Below are 16176 nucleotides of genomic sequence, written 5' to 3' on the forward strand. Positions count from 1 at the left end.
AAGTCTGTTTCTCACACGCCAAGTAAAAAGCAAAATGAGCGGAAAAAGCTTCATTAACCGTTCTATTTTACAAAAGTTAAAAAAAAATATATGAACAATGTAAAAATAGCTTCAAGCTTTTAAAGGATTTATTCAAGAGCCAACACTTCAATAGACAACAGCGTAAACAAAGTGTTTCAGTAACCATAGCAATAAACATTTAATCAATTCTAATCTAAGAACAATTTGACCGCCTTACAAAGGCATGCCATGGGAACGTTAATAAACACTGCAGAATCATTTTAGAAATGATATTGTGTGGGTGTCTGAATTGAGATTGTGATCTTTTAAGGAGTCATCGTGCAGCTCTAGTACTTTGACAGGAACTGTGGTTACTATTGTACATTTTGTTATGGCCAATAAGAGTTTATCATCACTGTGAAGATATTCTGTGCCTTATTGCTTAGTGAATAATGTATGTGTCAGTTGCCATATGGATTTTAAATATACATTAACGTCTACAGAGCATACTAGGGGACAACTTAAAGTCAACGGCCACTGCGCTGAGGTGTTACGAAACTCACATGCTCTCAGGAGATGCACATGTGCTGTTTTATATAGAGAAACACATTACCAGACATCTTTATGCAGCGATAAGACAAAGACACATTAGGTCTGATGGCTTTACACACAATAGGGCTCTTTTACTCTTTTGGTAACACTGAGGTTACCAAGGACGCTGGTTGCCATGGTGATTTAACACATTTACGCTCAAGCTGTTGTGAACTGAAGCTCCACTCGTGTGAAGAAATAAATGACCTCTCAAATACTGAGATATGCACTAAATCTGAGTGTGATAGCAAAGGGGTTGTTGACAATTGGGCATTTAAGATGAAAGATATTAAGATTTTTGGTTCAAACTGAAATAATATGACAAAAAAAATTATGTGAACCCTTCGGAATTACCTGAATTTATGTATAAATTCGTCTTAAAATATGGTTTATATTTATCTAAGTTACAATAGTGAACAAACACAATCTGTTTTAACTAATAACACACAATTCTTTTACGTATTGAATACATTATTCAAACATTTATGGTGTAGGTTGGAGAAAGTATGTGAACCCCTAGGCTAACGATGTCAACAAAAAGCTAATTAGATTCAGGAGTTGACAAACCTGGCATCCAATCAATTAAACGAGATTGGAGGTGTGGGTTAGAGCTACTTTGACTTATAAAAAGCACTAAAACAATTTTGAGATCTGCTGACGTGGACCATGCCTCGCAAAAAAGAGATCTCAGAAGATCTACGATCAAGATTGTTGCTTTGCATATAGCTGGGAAGGGTCACAAAGTTATCTCAAAGAGATTAATTATCCATCTGTCCACAGTTACAAAAATTGTCTATAAATGGAGATGATTTAGTACTGTGGGTACTCTCACTAGAAGTGGCCGTCCAGTCAAAATGACTCAAAGGAGACATCGCAGAATGCTCAATGAGGTAAAAAGAACCCAAGAGTGACAGATAGAGTCTTGAAGGAATCATTGGAACTGGTGAACATCTCTGTTCATGAGTCTACTGTACAGAAAACATTAAACAGGTATGATGTTCATGGCAGGACATCACGAAGGAAGCTGATGCTTTCCAACAAAAGCATTGCTGTGCACTTGAAGTTTGTCAAAGACCACCTTGAGGCTCCACAACACTACTGGGAAAATGTTTTGTGGACTGATGAAACTACGGTTGAATTGTTTGGGAAAAACAAGCAATGGTTGAGGTTATTGGATCAAACAGTTATTAAATCCAAGGATTCACTTACTTTCTCCACAGCACTGTGAATATTTCATGGGATGTGTTCAATAAAGTCATGAAAGATAATAATTGCTTGTGTGTCAGCTGAAGCACATTGTGTTTGTCTATACTTGTGACTTTAATGACATTTTATGACCAATTAATGCAGAAAACCAGTGAATTCAAAGGGTTCACATAATTTTTCTTGCCACTGTATCACAGTGCATGCATCACTGCGTAATGTATAATGGAAAGTTTATGCTTTCAGATACTGAAATGGGTCACCATTTCTTTTAATTAACCTTTTGAATTCACTAGCTCATTTTAAATTATCTTGCGGCGTTACTAATATTTTTTGATTAATTTGAGGTCATAAAATGGCATATGATCAAGTTAAAAAAGTTATGTTGGGGATTTCCATTTTTGGGGAAACTAACCCTGTCAAGTAGTTTTAGAGTAAGTTTAGTGTGTCTATATTACACTATGTAGTTATTTTGACATTGTTTGTGACCGTTAGACTCCCATATGCTAGCATATACTCATATAAGTGAAGCGTTCACTTAGATTATGCTTATAAATGCTGCAGATCTTCTATTATGTAGCGGTATGACACCGCAAGAATCAATACATGTAATTTGTAGTTCCACAAAGGTAAACTCTCCCTCCTGCACACTTAAAAGCTTGAAAATGTCATTCTTACTTCCTGTCTGGTTGATTAGCAACATTTTCAAAGATCCCCAAGAGGTTAAGAGATGGATTTTGTGAGTCACTCCAAAAGACTTAACAATTGGACCAAATTGTGACTGTTTTATTAAATTTTTAAGGTAATATCTAAATTCATGACCAGTCTTTTTTTTAAATAGACCCATATTTAGATAAAGCCTATATATATTTCTATCCAGATTTGTTCATTACGATATGTTTCTATATTTCACAGTTTCAATGCAGGACATTTTTTGCTTGAAATTGATAAGCAATTTAGATAATACTTTATTTTTTATTTTTGAAGATGCTAAAATTATGTTTTATTTGAACAAAATCCACACTGATGTGTTTTTTAAACCAAATATTCATAGTTTTAACTGAAATTTGAGCCCTAAAGTACTTTTATTTCCTTTCATATGTTAATTCCAAGCCCAGGTGGTCCAGTTTGTCATGAAAATCGTTATAAAATACCCCATTCATTTAGAGTCTTTTCTTTGTTTTCATGCGACACTGCCCCCTGCTGGAGGTGAAACACTTTGGCCTCATGCTGTTGGTAGCGTGTCGCCACTTTCTTGGCTTTTCCCAACTGTCAACTGTATCTCCCAACATGATACTTGGCTCTAGAGTCGTATACTAAAACACAAGTCTGTCATAACACTTGGAAGGCCTGATCCGTCATTGCTGGTTTTGTGCTACAGAATTCGCAGTAGGCGGATGGAACTGGACAGCGTTCATTGGCTGCGATTGTGATATTTTTCTCAATTCAATGAGAAGGGGTTGAACACCCCCCCCCCGACGCCCCTCATGCCCGGAGAACCGTTCACATGAAATACTTTGGCCAGAGTTAAAGTCTCTGGCTTCATACTCTTTCATAATGGCCGTTATTCTTTGTATTCAAAGGAGTGTTGATGGTTACCACCTCATGGGGAGAAAGAGGGGGGCAATATATAAATTAAATATCAACAGAGGGCATTTGTGAGAGCACTGCCAGTGATATCCGCACCCCAGTGCTCATTTCCTGGAGAATATAGGGTGGGAAGAAACATTGACAGCGTAAATGGAGGGAGAGAGAATGGTTGTGGTCATCTAACTGGCAGTGATGAGCTGTAACTAATGAGTCTATTGCTGACTGGCAGAATTTCATCTGATGCCATCCATTTTGGTTTTAACATGGAATTGATCTGTGATATGAACGTCAGAGTTTCATTGAGGACTTGGTTCTTTAAATGCTTTAAAAGCTTCTATATAAATATGTGTAAACAAATCAATTGATTGACATTAGTTTCCTGAAAGAAAAGCATGGCAAGGTCTTTGTCCATTTATATCGTAAAATTATCTTGTAGATGAGGTGGCCCAGAGAAATTTGAAGGCTTGCTAATTTTAGGAAGAGACATTCTTCAAAATCACACATTACAAAATTATAGTTTTTAGGCACTTGCTATCCCATTAATCACTGAGGGTGCAAAAAATGATTGTATACAGTATTGCGATGCTTTACCTCACAATAATACTGTATTGGTAATACTCTAAATGCTAAGTACTAACATTTTCAACAGGCCAGATCATACGGTTAAAACCGTGCAATCAACAATGGCATCTAATCTCCTTTGCTCTGTTGTTAGCACTGATGGTTTAGCGCTGTTATGTCAAAGCAATTTGATAAACATCATAGTACTGTTGTTTACAGGCTAATTAAATCTGCTGAGAGAAATGGAAGGAGAAATTCACTTTAATGGTCTTTGAGAGGAAGAGAAAGGAGATTACAATAAGGATGGTTATGATTAGTCAAATAGCGCATCTGAAAGCTAATCGATGACTGTAGCCTCTGGATGTACGTCAGCGCTACGGCTATTCAAAGCTCTGCAGACATGACTAGCGTGGCTCAGCGTACATGTGGCAATGCGGACGAATGCACACTGACACTCATATAAACACATGCTAGCATTTAGCTAGCTAACAAGCTCTGGTCTAAGCTTTAATTTGTGTAGTCATTCAAACACTTTATGTAGATACTTAGCTGTACAGCTTTACATAAAACCTATTTCAATAGCTTTTTGTTGCTAAGAATTGAAGGTGTTTTAAGGTACAAAAAATGAATACAAAAATAAACCTATGCTTATAATATATATATATATATATATATATATATATGACATTACCAATACCTCCCCCACCCCTGCATGTTTTTCTCATGGTCACATGGTATTCTGCGAGGGGAAAGTTTGCTTGTCAACAAGTTTGGACTAGTTGCACAGACATTTCCTGAGTGTATTCATAACAAATATACACTGTCCATTTTTCTACAGTGGACTAATGTGTGCCAGTCAGTCGATATATCACAGAGTGCACTTGGCCTAAGCTTTTACTGCAGAGCATGCACACTCGCTTGACTTAGTGCATCTGAAAGATGCTGGAAAATCAATAAATATGTGTGTTTTGTCTTTTAGCCAGACAAACGCAGTCTAGCTGACATACTGACATGAGTATGTCTCCTGTCAGGTCACCTGCTGTCTTAATTGTTTGCTACTCTAAATATATGCATATACCTGCTTACCTGCAAATTAGATTTACGCCATATTATACTTTTTTAGATTATAGAAAGAATTTTAAGGGTTTACCTTTCTGTTTGTGTAAATACGTATGTTCCCCTAAGTACCATGGTATTACCATAAAAATATACCATGATATTCTCTAAAGAATTTTATATTACCATTATTAAATAATGCGGTACATAACCACAATTAAAAACTGTGGTATATGCGTTTAGTCCCTTATAGTACTGTTTTGGTGTGATAGTTGCAGAGGGTAATGCCATGTTATGGTACTGCAATACAATTTACCAAAGTATTTCCAATTATACCGTGGTGCTATTATGGTGCATATGTAAAAAAAAAAAAAAAACATGGGACATGTCCAAAACCATGGTAGGACCATAGTACAGGTACATGTACACAAAACATGGTAGTACCATGGTACACATCCATAAAACATGGTAGTGCCATGGTACACATCCATAAAACATGGTAGTGCCATGGTACACATCCATAAAACATGGTAGTGCCATGGTACACACCCATAAAACACTGTAGTACCATGGTACACATCCATAAAACATGGTAGTGCCATGGTACACATCCATAAAACACTGTAGTACCATGGTACACATCCATAAAACATGGTAGTGCCATGGTACACACCCATAAAACACTGTAGTGCCATGGTACACATCCATAAAACATGGTAGTGCCATGGTACACATCCATAAAACATGGTAGTGCCATGGTACACACCCATAAAACACTGTAGTACCATGGTACACATCCATAAAACATGGTAGTGCCATGGTACACATCCATAAAACACTGTAGTACCATGGTACACATCCATAAAACATGGTAGTGCCATGGTACACACCCATAAAACACTGTAGTGCCATGGTACACATCCATAAAACATGGTAGTGCCATGGTACACACCCATAAAACATGGTAGTGCCATGGTACACACCCATAAAACACTGTAGTACCATGGTACACATCCATAAAACATGGTAGTGCCATGGTACACACCCATAAAACACTGTAGTACCATGGTACACATCCATAAAACATGGTAGTGCCATGGTACACATCCATAAAACACTGTAGTACCATGGTACACATCCATAAAACATGGTAGTGCCATGGTACACACCCATAAAACACTGTAGTGCCATGGTACACATCCATAAAACATGGTACACACCCATAAAACACTGTAGTACAATGGTACACACCCATAAAACAATGTAGTACCATGGTACACACCCATAAAACACGGTAGTACCATGGTACACGTCCATAAAACACGGCAGTACCATGGTACACGTCCATAAAACACTGTAGTACCATGGTACACATCCAATAAACATGGTAGTACCATGGTACAGGCCCATAAAACACAGTTGTTCCATGGTATGTGTCCAATAAACATGGTAGTACAATGGTACATTGTGTACCATGGTTAAACCAAAGTATTCTTTGAAGTACCATACTGTACCATTTAAAAACACAAATAAAAATAACACAAAATCAAATGTTTTTTGGACATTAATTATTCTGTATGTACCATGTAAACACCACGGTAAATTAATATATGATAGTTATTCAAAACCATGGTATTACCATTTGATATCGTCACTTCCCCATGGTACCACAACAGTACTTTTTGTAAGGGGTACAGCATTGTGATTAGATGTTTGTAGAGCAGTGGAGGGCGGGGCCGGGCTGGAACAATGCACGCCCGGTCCCCAATCAGCCTGATGGTGGCGCGCGAAGGATAAAGGCGGCCAGTGACGACGGTTTGAGAGAGAGAGAGAGAGAATGACAGGCAGCTGCTCTGTGTGTTTATGTTTGTGTGCTTTGGTTCAGTTTTATATTAAAACTATTATTTATATTGTCAAGCCGGTTCTCGCGCCTCCTTTGCATTGAACTGCTTTACAATGTCGTTTTGACTCATTCGACCCCAAAGATAGACTAAATGAGTGATAACTTTGTCCTTGATTTCTGTGTCATCTTGCTCATTGGTTGTCGTTCTGCAGGGGTATCCACTCCAAACCGAAATCTCTCCACTCTTTAGATGTAAAAAATCCCGTCCCAACGGCACAGTTATATTTAGCCAACTGCACCACAGCCAGCCGTTTCTGGGACACGGGTGTTACTCTTGACACAGCTGATGAAAATGCCCTGAAAACTTCTTTTTTTTTAATTGTTTTTTTTGTAAGAGAAATGCACCATGCAATTGTAACAACCGAGAAGCATTCTGTGAGATTTTAGCAAAGTATTGTTGCCGCACACTTGAAGAGAGGCAGGCGAGCTGGAAGACTCTGTGTTGCGTGGGAGGTATTTGAAGTAAAAAATCTCACAGGAATAAAACGGCATTCTTTATTTTGTACAAGTGAAGCCTTATGGTAGCAATTAGAAAGATAAACACTGTTTTTTAGAAGTGTGTCCCGCACCCAACATGCAACTCTCTATGCATGGAATGGCGCCCCAGAGTTTTTGTTGTGCTTTTTCTTTTTTTTTTGCCTCACACCAAGGTTATTATTGTATTACTAAAACTACAAAGAATAAAATTAGCAGAGGAATCGGTTATCATTAAAATTTAAATTTGTTTTTGCAAAAAACTTAACTGAATTACAGAGAAAATTACTTTAGTTTACTTGTTTTCTATTAAAATGCAAAAAAAAAAAAAAAACAGACAACTCTGACAAAAACTCCCAGCTAAAACCAGACTAAGCTGGTTGGCTGGTCTTGGCTGATCTTAGGTGGTTTAAGCTAAAAGTGCCCAGAACCCCTCCAAAACCAGCTGCCTGACCAAGCCATGATGCCAGATAAAACCAGCCAGCTTTAGCTGCTTATTTATTTTAGTTTTTTCTGAAGGGAACACAAATGATTATATATAAATTGTATTATAATTTGTATTTTTGTGTGTGTGTATGTGTATGTATATATATATATATATATATGTGTGTGTGTTTGGATAAAATATAAAAGTTGAATTAATAATAAAAAATTATAATAATTCAAAATGTGTAATTATGGACCATTAAAACTAAACTGAAATTAAAAACCAAAATGCAAAGTAAGGACATAAAAAAATTTCAAAACTATAATAACTCAGACACACATGTGTGTTGGTGGGCATCATTCGCTGTCGATCTTTTAGGCCTGAATGCTGACAACGTGATTTTGCGCACACATACACAACGTGCACACACAAAGAGTTATTTGCTGATGTCATCAACTTGAGATGCACTCATGCAGGGGTGGGTATAACCGTTGGCCAGACGCGTTACATTATTGCTCTCCTGCCAGTTGCCTGCCCAGTCGGTCACTCCTGTGAATAACTGTATACTATTGGTGAGGAATGCTACATTACCATGTTTGTTCATGGATTGGGAATGAGGCATTACATAGGGGTAGTTCTCTAGGTTGTCCAACAAGTGGCAGTATGTGCTCAAAGCACTGATCCAAGACAAAGAAATGCAGCTTGATGTCAGCACTCGAGACTTGAGATGTCTTGTGGATGGATGAGTGGTGAAACAAATCTCTTCAGACACAGAAAATGGATGGGTTGATGAAGAATAAGTACAGTGTTTTTGAAAAGGTCAGCAGTCCAGAGTGCTCAATGAACAGCCATATCCTCATACTGAGTCACTCATAAAAAGGAAAAGAATTGTTTAAAAGCACCAGACTGAAAAGTGTTCAGACACAGAAGGCACACTTGAAAATGTCTGGATGTCAGTGCATTAGATACAAAATATCAAAGCAAGTGGCATTTATTTGAAAGGCAGCACAAACACACTTTGCAAGCAAAAGGTTTAACAAAAATACACAGAAAAGTAAAAAAAGTATTTTAGCGTATCTGTTGTGTAACTAATCATACATAATTCATGACTTTGTACATTACATAAACTAGAATGTGCCATGACTATAATAACCTTTCACTTCTCTGTCTCTTTCAGCAAGGCTTCAGAGGAAGCCGCCGCCCATGAGGAAGTGTGAACGGTGAAAAGACGAAAGGTCAGAGGTCAGGATGACGACAGTAGCCGCGGAATTCGATCACATGGACATTCAGCAGCAGTACCAAGAGACTGTCAACAACCGCTGGGAAGATGAATGGGACAACGAAAACAGCTCGGCGCGATTATTTGAGCGCTCTCGCATCAAGGCTCTAGCTGGTGAGTAGGAATGTGGCGATTTGATATTAGATCAATATCTTAGTCGTGATACAACAACATTACGATGCTTTATTTTTAGAGTTTGGAGATTCAAAACAGTGATGCATTGCCATCTTTTTCTGACTTGATTCGTATTCATCTTCATTGGACTTTGTGCAAAAAGTGCACAAATCCCTGCTTTACAAGGTAAAGAGACAGAGGTAGCATCGAGCATTGGAATGTCAGTGAGTGCGTTTACATGCACACCAGGACAATGATGGCTACCAAAAATCAGCTTATTCCTAAAGTCTGACAATGCAAGACAATGCACATACATTGCACACATTGAATAAGAAATAATATTGATTCTTTATCCTCATTGAGAATTTTTTGACCTAATTAAATATTAAATCTAGTTGTCAGGATTTCGGTACAGTAACAAAATAAAGGTTTTTTTTTTTCCTCACCTCTAATGGTGCGTTCACATACAACTCTTTTTGTTTAAACTCGCATTCGTGCGAGTAACGCGTAACCGCGAGTATTCCCCCTTCTCTTCCGGAAAAGGACAGGAGGAGGGACTTCTACGACAACGTATCTTTCTGCCATCAACCATGGCCGATATCACAACGATTGCTGCTTTTTATCTGTTGTGAAAGTCCTAGATACTTTGACGTTGTGTCATACAATTCTGGGTGCGCACACACCGCTTCAACCATTTTCTCATCCATTTTTTCAGATTTCTTCTGCTATTACGTCAGTGACATCCGGACGATCTCAATGCTGATCGCGACAACACATCATGCGGATATTTCGCTCGAGTTGAAAAATTGCAACTCGCGCGCACACACGAATTAAACGATTTTGCGTTTTTGCTTCGCGCCATTTGCTTCATTCGTGCCACCCGCTGTGAATTTACGTCTTTGCATTGACTTTGTATGTAATCACGCCGTGCGAAACGCTCGATTCGCATTGTATGTTAACGCAGCGTAAGAGGCTTAAACTCGTACACACATGCAGTGACTTCCAGCGAAAAAGCGACCTCATCTCATTCATTGTCAATAAGAGCTGGCGACTTCCAGCGACACAAGCATCAGCGACCTCTGGCGAATACATGTGGGTGTTTAACTTGATGCAAATGAGGAGTGACTTTCGGAGGCGTCAACCAATAGGAGTGAAGACTGTGTCAGTGGAGCTCATGTCATCATTGTCCTTTTGAGATAATGGAGTCAAGTGCAAGCAAGACAGAGAAGTTAAATGAATAAAAGCAGAATGCATTTTAGGGACAAGAATACGGATTCCTTGGGTTTTATAAAAAAATCCAATTTGGAATGCCCAATGCTAAGTCCTCATGGTGGCGTAGTGACTCAATCCGGGTGGTGGAGGATGAATCTCAGCTGCTTCCGTGCCCATCTTATCACGTGGCTTGTTGAGTGCGTTACCGCGGAGACATAGCACATGTGGAGGCTTCACTCTATTCTCTGTGGCATCCACACACAACTCACCACCCGCCCCACCGATTGAGAGAACCACGTTATAGCGACCACGAGGAGGTTACTCCATGTAACTCTACCCTCCCTAGCAACTGGGCCAATTTGGTTGCTTAGGAGACCAGACTGGAGTCACTCAGCACAACCTGGATTTGAACTCGCTACTCCAGGTGTGGTCGAGCTTTTACTAGCAAAATGCCTCATCTATGATCATGTTTTCAAAAGACATGGCCAGACTTGCGGTCCAACAATAACGTTAGAGCGACAGCAGTAGAAACGCCCACTAGCGACTTCACAGAGACTAGCGGCATCAAGCGATAAACTCGTTGCATTGTGTGTATGAGGCTTTATAGTTTTTTTTTTATGTGTTTATTTACTATAATGCCTGATTTAATGCTCCTTTTCTTCCCAAAATATAAATGTGAAATATGAAACCAAAAATATTGATTCTTGACATCGGAATATCGGTACAGTAACGATATAGCAACCCCCCCCACACACACACACACCTAAGGGGCACTGTATATCCTCATTGAGTGTTTTTGACCCAATGCCAGACCTAATGGTCTTTTTGTCTCATCCAAATAATTAATGTTAGATATATAACAAAACATTTTTATTATTGATATTGTAATATCGGTACAGTACCGATATAGCGTTCCCCATCTCTAACCGTACGTTCACACCAGAGGCGGCGAGAGCGTCAAATCGACCGGAAGTCATTCATTTTCAATGACAGCCAGCGTCTCTCGCCGGCGAGAAGCGGTGCGGCGAGTCTTGGGCGGTGTGGACGTCAGATGGAAGTTCAAGTGCAGTCAACATTATGGTAATGAGCTATGACGCGGTTCGGCGGCAACCTACTGGAATATAGAAGTGCTCTGCTCTAGCGAAGTCTAGAGAACACAACCGTGTAAACTTTGGTTCCCACCAAACATTCGTTCCGAAGATAAAATGGAGGAGAAACTGATTATTGCCGTGATGGGTTTCCCTGTAATATATGACTAAGACCACAGTTATTATTACAAATGTATTTTATTTTGATAACAAACAACTATAAATTACTTTCTGTCATCGATCGATTTCATATTTTCACATTTTAAAGAGTTCATGAGGATATACGCTACTTGTGATCGGTCGGCAAAAAGTAAATGGTCGACATGTCTGGATGTTTAAATTGCGGCCCCTTTAAATATAGTTCACAAAACAAAGCATTCTGAACAAACGTTGCCGCCTATTTCAACTACGTCAGAGCGTCCTTGAGTGTCGAAGGCAGGGCAGCCAGAGCGAATTTTGACGCTCTCGCCGCTTCTGTGTGAACGTATAGTAAAGGGCACTGTATATCCTCATTGAGTGTTTTTGACCTTACGCTCTTTTTTTTTTTCATCCAAATAATTAATGTTAGACATATAAATAAAAATATGAATTCTTCATGTTAGAATATCGGTACAGTACCAATATAGCGCCCAAACACACACACCTTTATTATAATTGAGTATTTGTTTTACCTAATGCCAAACCTGGTGCTCCATTTTTTCAGCCTAAAATATTGATGTGAAATATGAAACTAAATGTATAGATTCTTGACATTAGAATATCTGTATAGTATCGATACAGTGATCCCCCTCATTTATCCTCATTTGCTCCTGTTAGCTCAAGGTTAGATTAAGTCAGTTGGCATATTGCGGTTGGTTCAGGCAGATTAACAGACCTTCTTTTGAGCTTTAAAACACGTTTAAGTCCCTACAAACCCTGCTGTAGTTGAAAACGACGAGAGGGGCAATTGATATTGGAGTGATTTTTGTAATCTAAAATTTAGCATTTTTTAGGCTTTAATAGCTGTATCTAGTGCTTCATAATGTGAAGCCCACTCACACATGAACATGCAGTCATTTTGTGTGTAGGAGAGCCGCATCGGGCGCTTTGGAGAAAGAAAGTGGGTGTAAGTTCACACTTATTTTGCTCCTTCCAAAGCTCCCACACCATTTCAAATTCACAGCAAAAACCCTCAAGCGCACAGCGAAACTCTGGATATTTTGTGGCCGCTGCTTTTGTGTGTTCTACAGGAAGCTAAACGTGTTAAATAAAATCAATATACTTAGATAAGCAATGCTTTATTCATGTATGGCATTTTAAATCATTTCCTATCGAAGCTGATTCACTGTAAACAATTACGAGGGGTTTCCTGGATACACTATATACGTGAACTAAATACACATTTTAGGGCACTTTTACACTATAGAAAGCTCTGACAGGGTGTTTGGCGAATAGGAATGTGCAAGACTGTGAAGTGATGGTGTGAAAAGACTATAATCAACAGAAATATTCAAATTTTGTAACACAGTTCTTGCACTGATTTGGCTGAAATAACCATAGTGTAGCATACATAGCAGAATATACGTTAACAGTATAGACGTTTCCAGTATATAAAATTACTCTTATCACCATAAGGTTTTGGCCAAACTGCCTACCCCTATTTTGTGGTTACAGACCATTTTTAAAATCCTGTTGGAATAAATGGCCTACTTATGTGTAAAAGCAATATGTCCTTAAGAAAACTTCCCAACTGTTTGTTTTGACTACCTAATGGGTCTCAAACTTTAATTACTGGGATCATAACACTACCACCCTGAAGTTTTGTATTTTTTCCATCCATTTCCATCAATTTATTCCTGTAATACTGTGGATGACAGTAGCATATTTATCACTTCTGTTTTTCATCACATTCTCTAAACACCGTGTTTTTGTTAGCGCCGTGAGTTGCTGTGTTTACAGAGGTGTGATGTTGTATATGAGCACGTCCCACAGCTGAGAAGAGCACTTAAAATGTGCTGGCCGAGGGAGGGCTTCTATTCTCCCAGGGAAGTTGCGCTCAAAGTGATGACCTTAAAAAAAAATGGCGAGTCCTTTTTTTTTTTGTATGTAGGGGTAAAGAAGAATGAGCATGTAATAGAAACATTGAATCTCTTCCTCTCTCTCTTGTTGTCAAAACCCACAACACATCTCTGGAGTTGTAAAAAATGCCCCCAGGATTCCAGCAAGCATCCTAAATATCACGTGATTCTGTTTTCCTGCATTCCTGAGCAGTTGAGCATATGCCACCCTCTCTCTCTCATTCTCTCTTTCTGTCTCTCTCTCACATTTGCACCATCATCTTGGAAGAAGAAATACAGGCCGAGAAGGTTAATTGTCCAAAACATTCCAGAATGGCTAGAATGTTGAGAAAGAGAGAGAAAAAGAGGCAGAGGGCAGGGTTTTTTTGTTTCTTTAGTTTGGGAGTTGTAGTCAACAGTTACCGTTAATTTAAGGTTATAGCAATAGTAGCAAACAACATTTTCTCAAGATTAACTTGCTGCCAAAATGGCCTACCAAGCCCCTCAGTATACTTCCCCAAGTAAAAAGAGCCCACCCACATGTCTTTACGATGTTCTGGTGCAGAGATATGGTGTTCTAGGTGGTTGCTAGGGCATTGCTAGGGTTTTGAGGGTGTAGTGGGTGGTTGCTAAGGTGTCACAAAACTGGCCTCACTGCCCCAAATCAAAAGAGCCCACCCACATGTGTCTATGATGTTCTGGTGCCAAGATATGGTGTTCTGGTGGGTTGCTATGGTATTGCTGGATGGATGTGTTGCTAGGGTGTTTTGGGTGGTTGCTAGAGTGTCACACAACTTGCCTTACTGCCCCAAGTCAAAATATTCCATTACCATGTCTCTTTGATATTTTGATGCCGAGATATGGTGTTCTGGGAGCTTGCTAGGATGCGACTGTGTCACTTAACATGCCTAAAAGCCAAAGTATACTTTGGTTGTCCGTGTTGCTGATCGGAATGCCTACTGTATGCGTGATTTCGTCATCAGTACTGTCTGCAAGGGATGCCTCCATGTGGCTCAGATTTTTTTTAAATGTAGACTGCCTGTACACAATTGTCGGCGTATGACCCGCCGTTAAGTGTACTAAAAGAGCATCACAGAGTTGTCGTAGTGTGCATGCGTTGAATGTGTTTGTATTGCTTGTGATCAAAAGAGTATACTTTGAAAGGCTGAGCACTCGTCTGTGTGCGAGACAATCTGGAGCACAGAAAAATTAAGTATACATGAGCCTTTACTGCCTCAGGTGTCTCTACGATGTTCTAATGCCAAGATATGATGTTCTGAATGGTTGCTAGGTAGATGCATTGGGTGGTTGCTAGGGTGTCACAAAACTTTCCTTATTTTCCTATGTAAAAAGAGTCCATTACCATGTCTCTTCAATGTTCTGGTGGCGAGATATGGGGTTCTGAGTGGTTGCTAGGGTGTTGCTAGGTGGTTGCTAGGGTGTGGTGGGTGGTTGCTACTGTCACTAAATGTGCTTTACTGCTTCAAGTGTCTGTAGGATTTTCTGTTCCGGAGATATGAGTCCTCCTTTTTCAATATTTAGTAAATGTTTTTTTTTTTTCAACCACCCGGTGAACATTGTATGCCCAATTGCTCACCTCTCCTCAGCAAGCCAGTTTATTTGACACTTCAATCATGGATGTATGACAAACAGTGTGGTACAAATAACATGCCCAACTTTTGGCAGAAGAAGAAGAATTGGGATTAGATTTTAAATGTAATCATTCAATTGTCGTTATGTAAATGAGTAGTAAAATGGGTCGCCAATGTTGTTTCATTTTTGCTTTAATAAGTGAATTTGCGTGCATTGTTCATTTGAAGGTTGATAAGTATGTATCTTTCAAACTAATTATTATTATATAAAAAAAATTGCAATTCCATTTGGTGTCACTAGAGGCGCAGTAATTACACACTAACGGCATGAAACAAATGGCTCCTCCTCAGAATTCTCATTCTCTTACTTTGGTATCTTTAGACTGTCTGTCTGATGTCAAAATGGTTTGCAATGGTAGCTCCCACAGGTCTGATACGCCCCCCCCCGGCATTCCACACTAATGTAGACCATCCTTTAGGATGAGATTGGCCAGTGTTATGACATGCAAACCACCCCATCACCCCCTGGCCCAGGGAAAACCACCCACTTAATTGAGTTAGGAGAAGATCCCTGGAACACTGATGTCTTTTCTCCGAACATGAATGTGTGTCAGATTGATCATGGATTGGTTTTGACACAATATTTCACATGTGATACATTTTAGACCGAGTTTATGGAGTTCATAAAATCCCATAGACACCAGCTTTCATAGTCATATGCAGTCATAATTTTAGATAGATAGATATAGAGAGATAGATCTTATCCATCCATCCATGTTACATTTCAAATTAGCTTACCAGAGTATTGGCATCTTTTATCAGTGCTGCCACATTATTTGTTTAAATGCTTGTCACAATTGCTTGCAAAAAGTTGGACTCAAGTGTTACGTGTCTTTTGTATTGGTCTTTATTCTTCTTTACTGTATCAGACATTTGGTTTCAGGTCTAAAATTAATGCTGCAGTCATGAATATTTAATTAGGCCCCCTCAGTTGCTTAGTTTCCTACACACACATACACACACACACACACACACACACACACACACACT

At 39.1% G+C, this 16176-nt stretch overlaps 2 protein-coding genes across 2 annotated transcripts in view; one reads left to right on the forward strand and one right to left on the reverse strand.

Annotated features, from left to right (window-relative positions):
• Nucleotides 1-16176, reverse strand: part of LOC127625863 (tudor domain-containing protein 3-like) — a 636076-nt gene that overhangs the window by 387840 nt on the left and 232060 nt on the right. The gene's annotated exons all lie outside the window — the stretch shown is intronic.
• LOC127625858 (spectrin beta chain, non-erythrocytic 1-like) overlaps nt 1-16176 on the forward strand; it is a 108285-nt gene that overhangs the window by 24584 nt on the left and 67525 nt on the right. Inside the window, exon 2 of the mRNA XM_052101272.1 lies at nt 8983-9198. Coding sequence (XP_051957232.1) covers nt 9054-9198 — 145 coding nt within the window. The 5' untranslated portion in view covers nt 8983-9053. The remainder of the gene's footprint in view (nt 1-8982; nt 9199-16176) is intronic.

This window comes from Xyrauchen texanus, chromosome 32 (genome assembly GCF_025860055.1).
Source record: "Xyrauchen texanus isolate HMW12.3.18 chromosome 32, RBS_HiC_50CHRs, whole genome shotgun sequence".
Classification (NCBI taxonomy): domain Eukaryota; kingdom Metazoa; phylum Chordata; class Actinopteri; order Cypriniformes; family Catostomidae; genus Xyrauchen; species Xyrauchen texanus.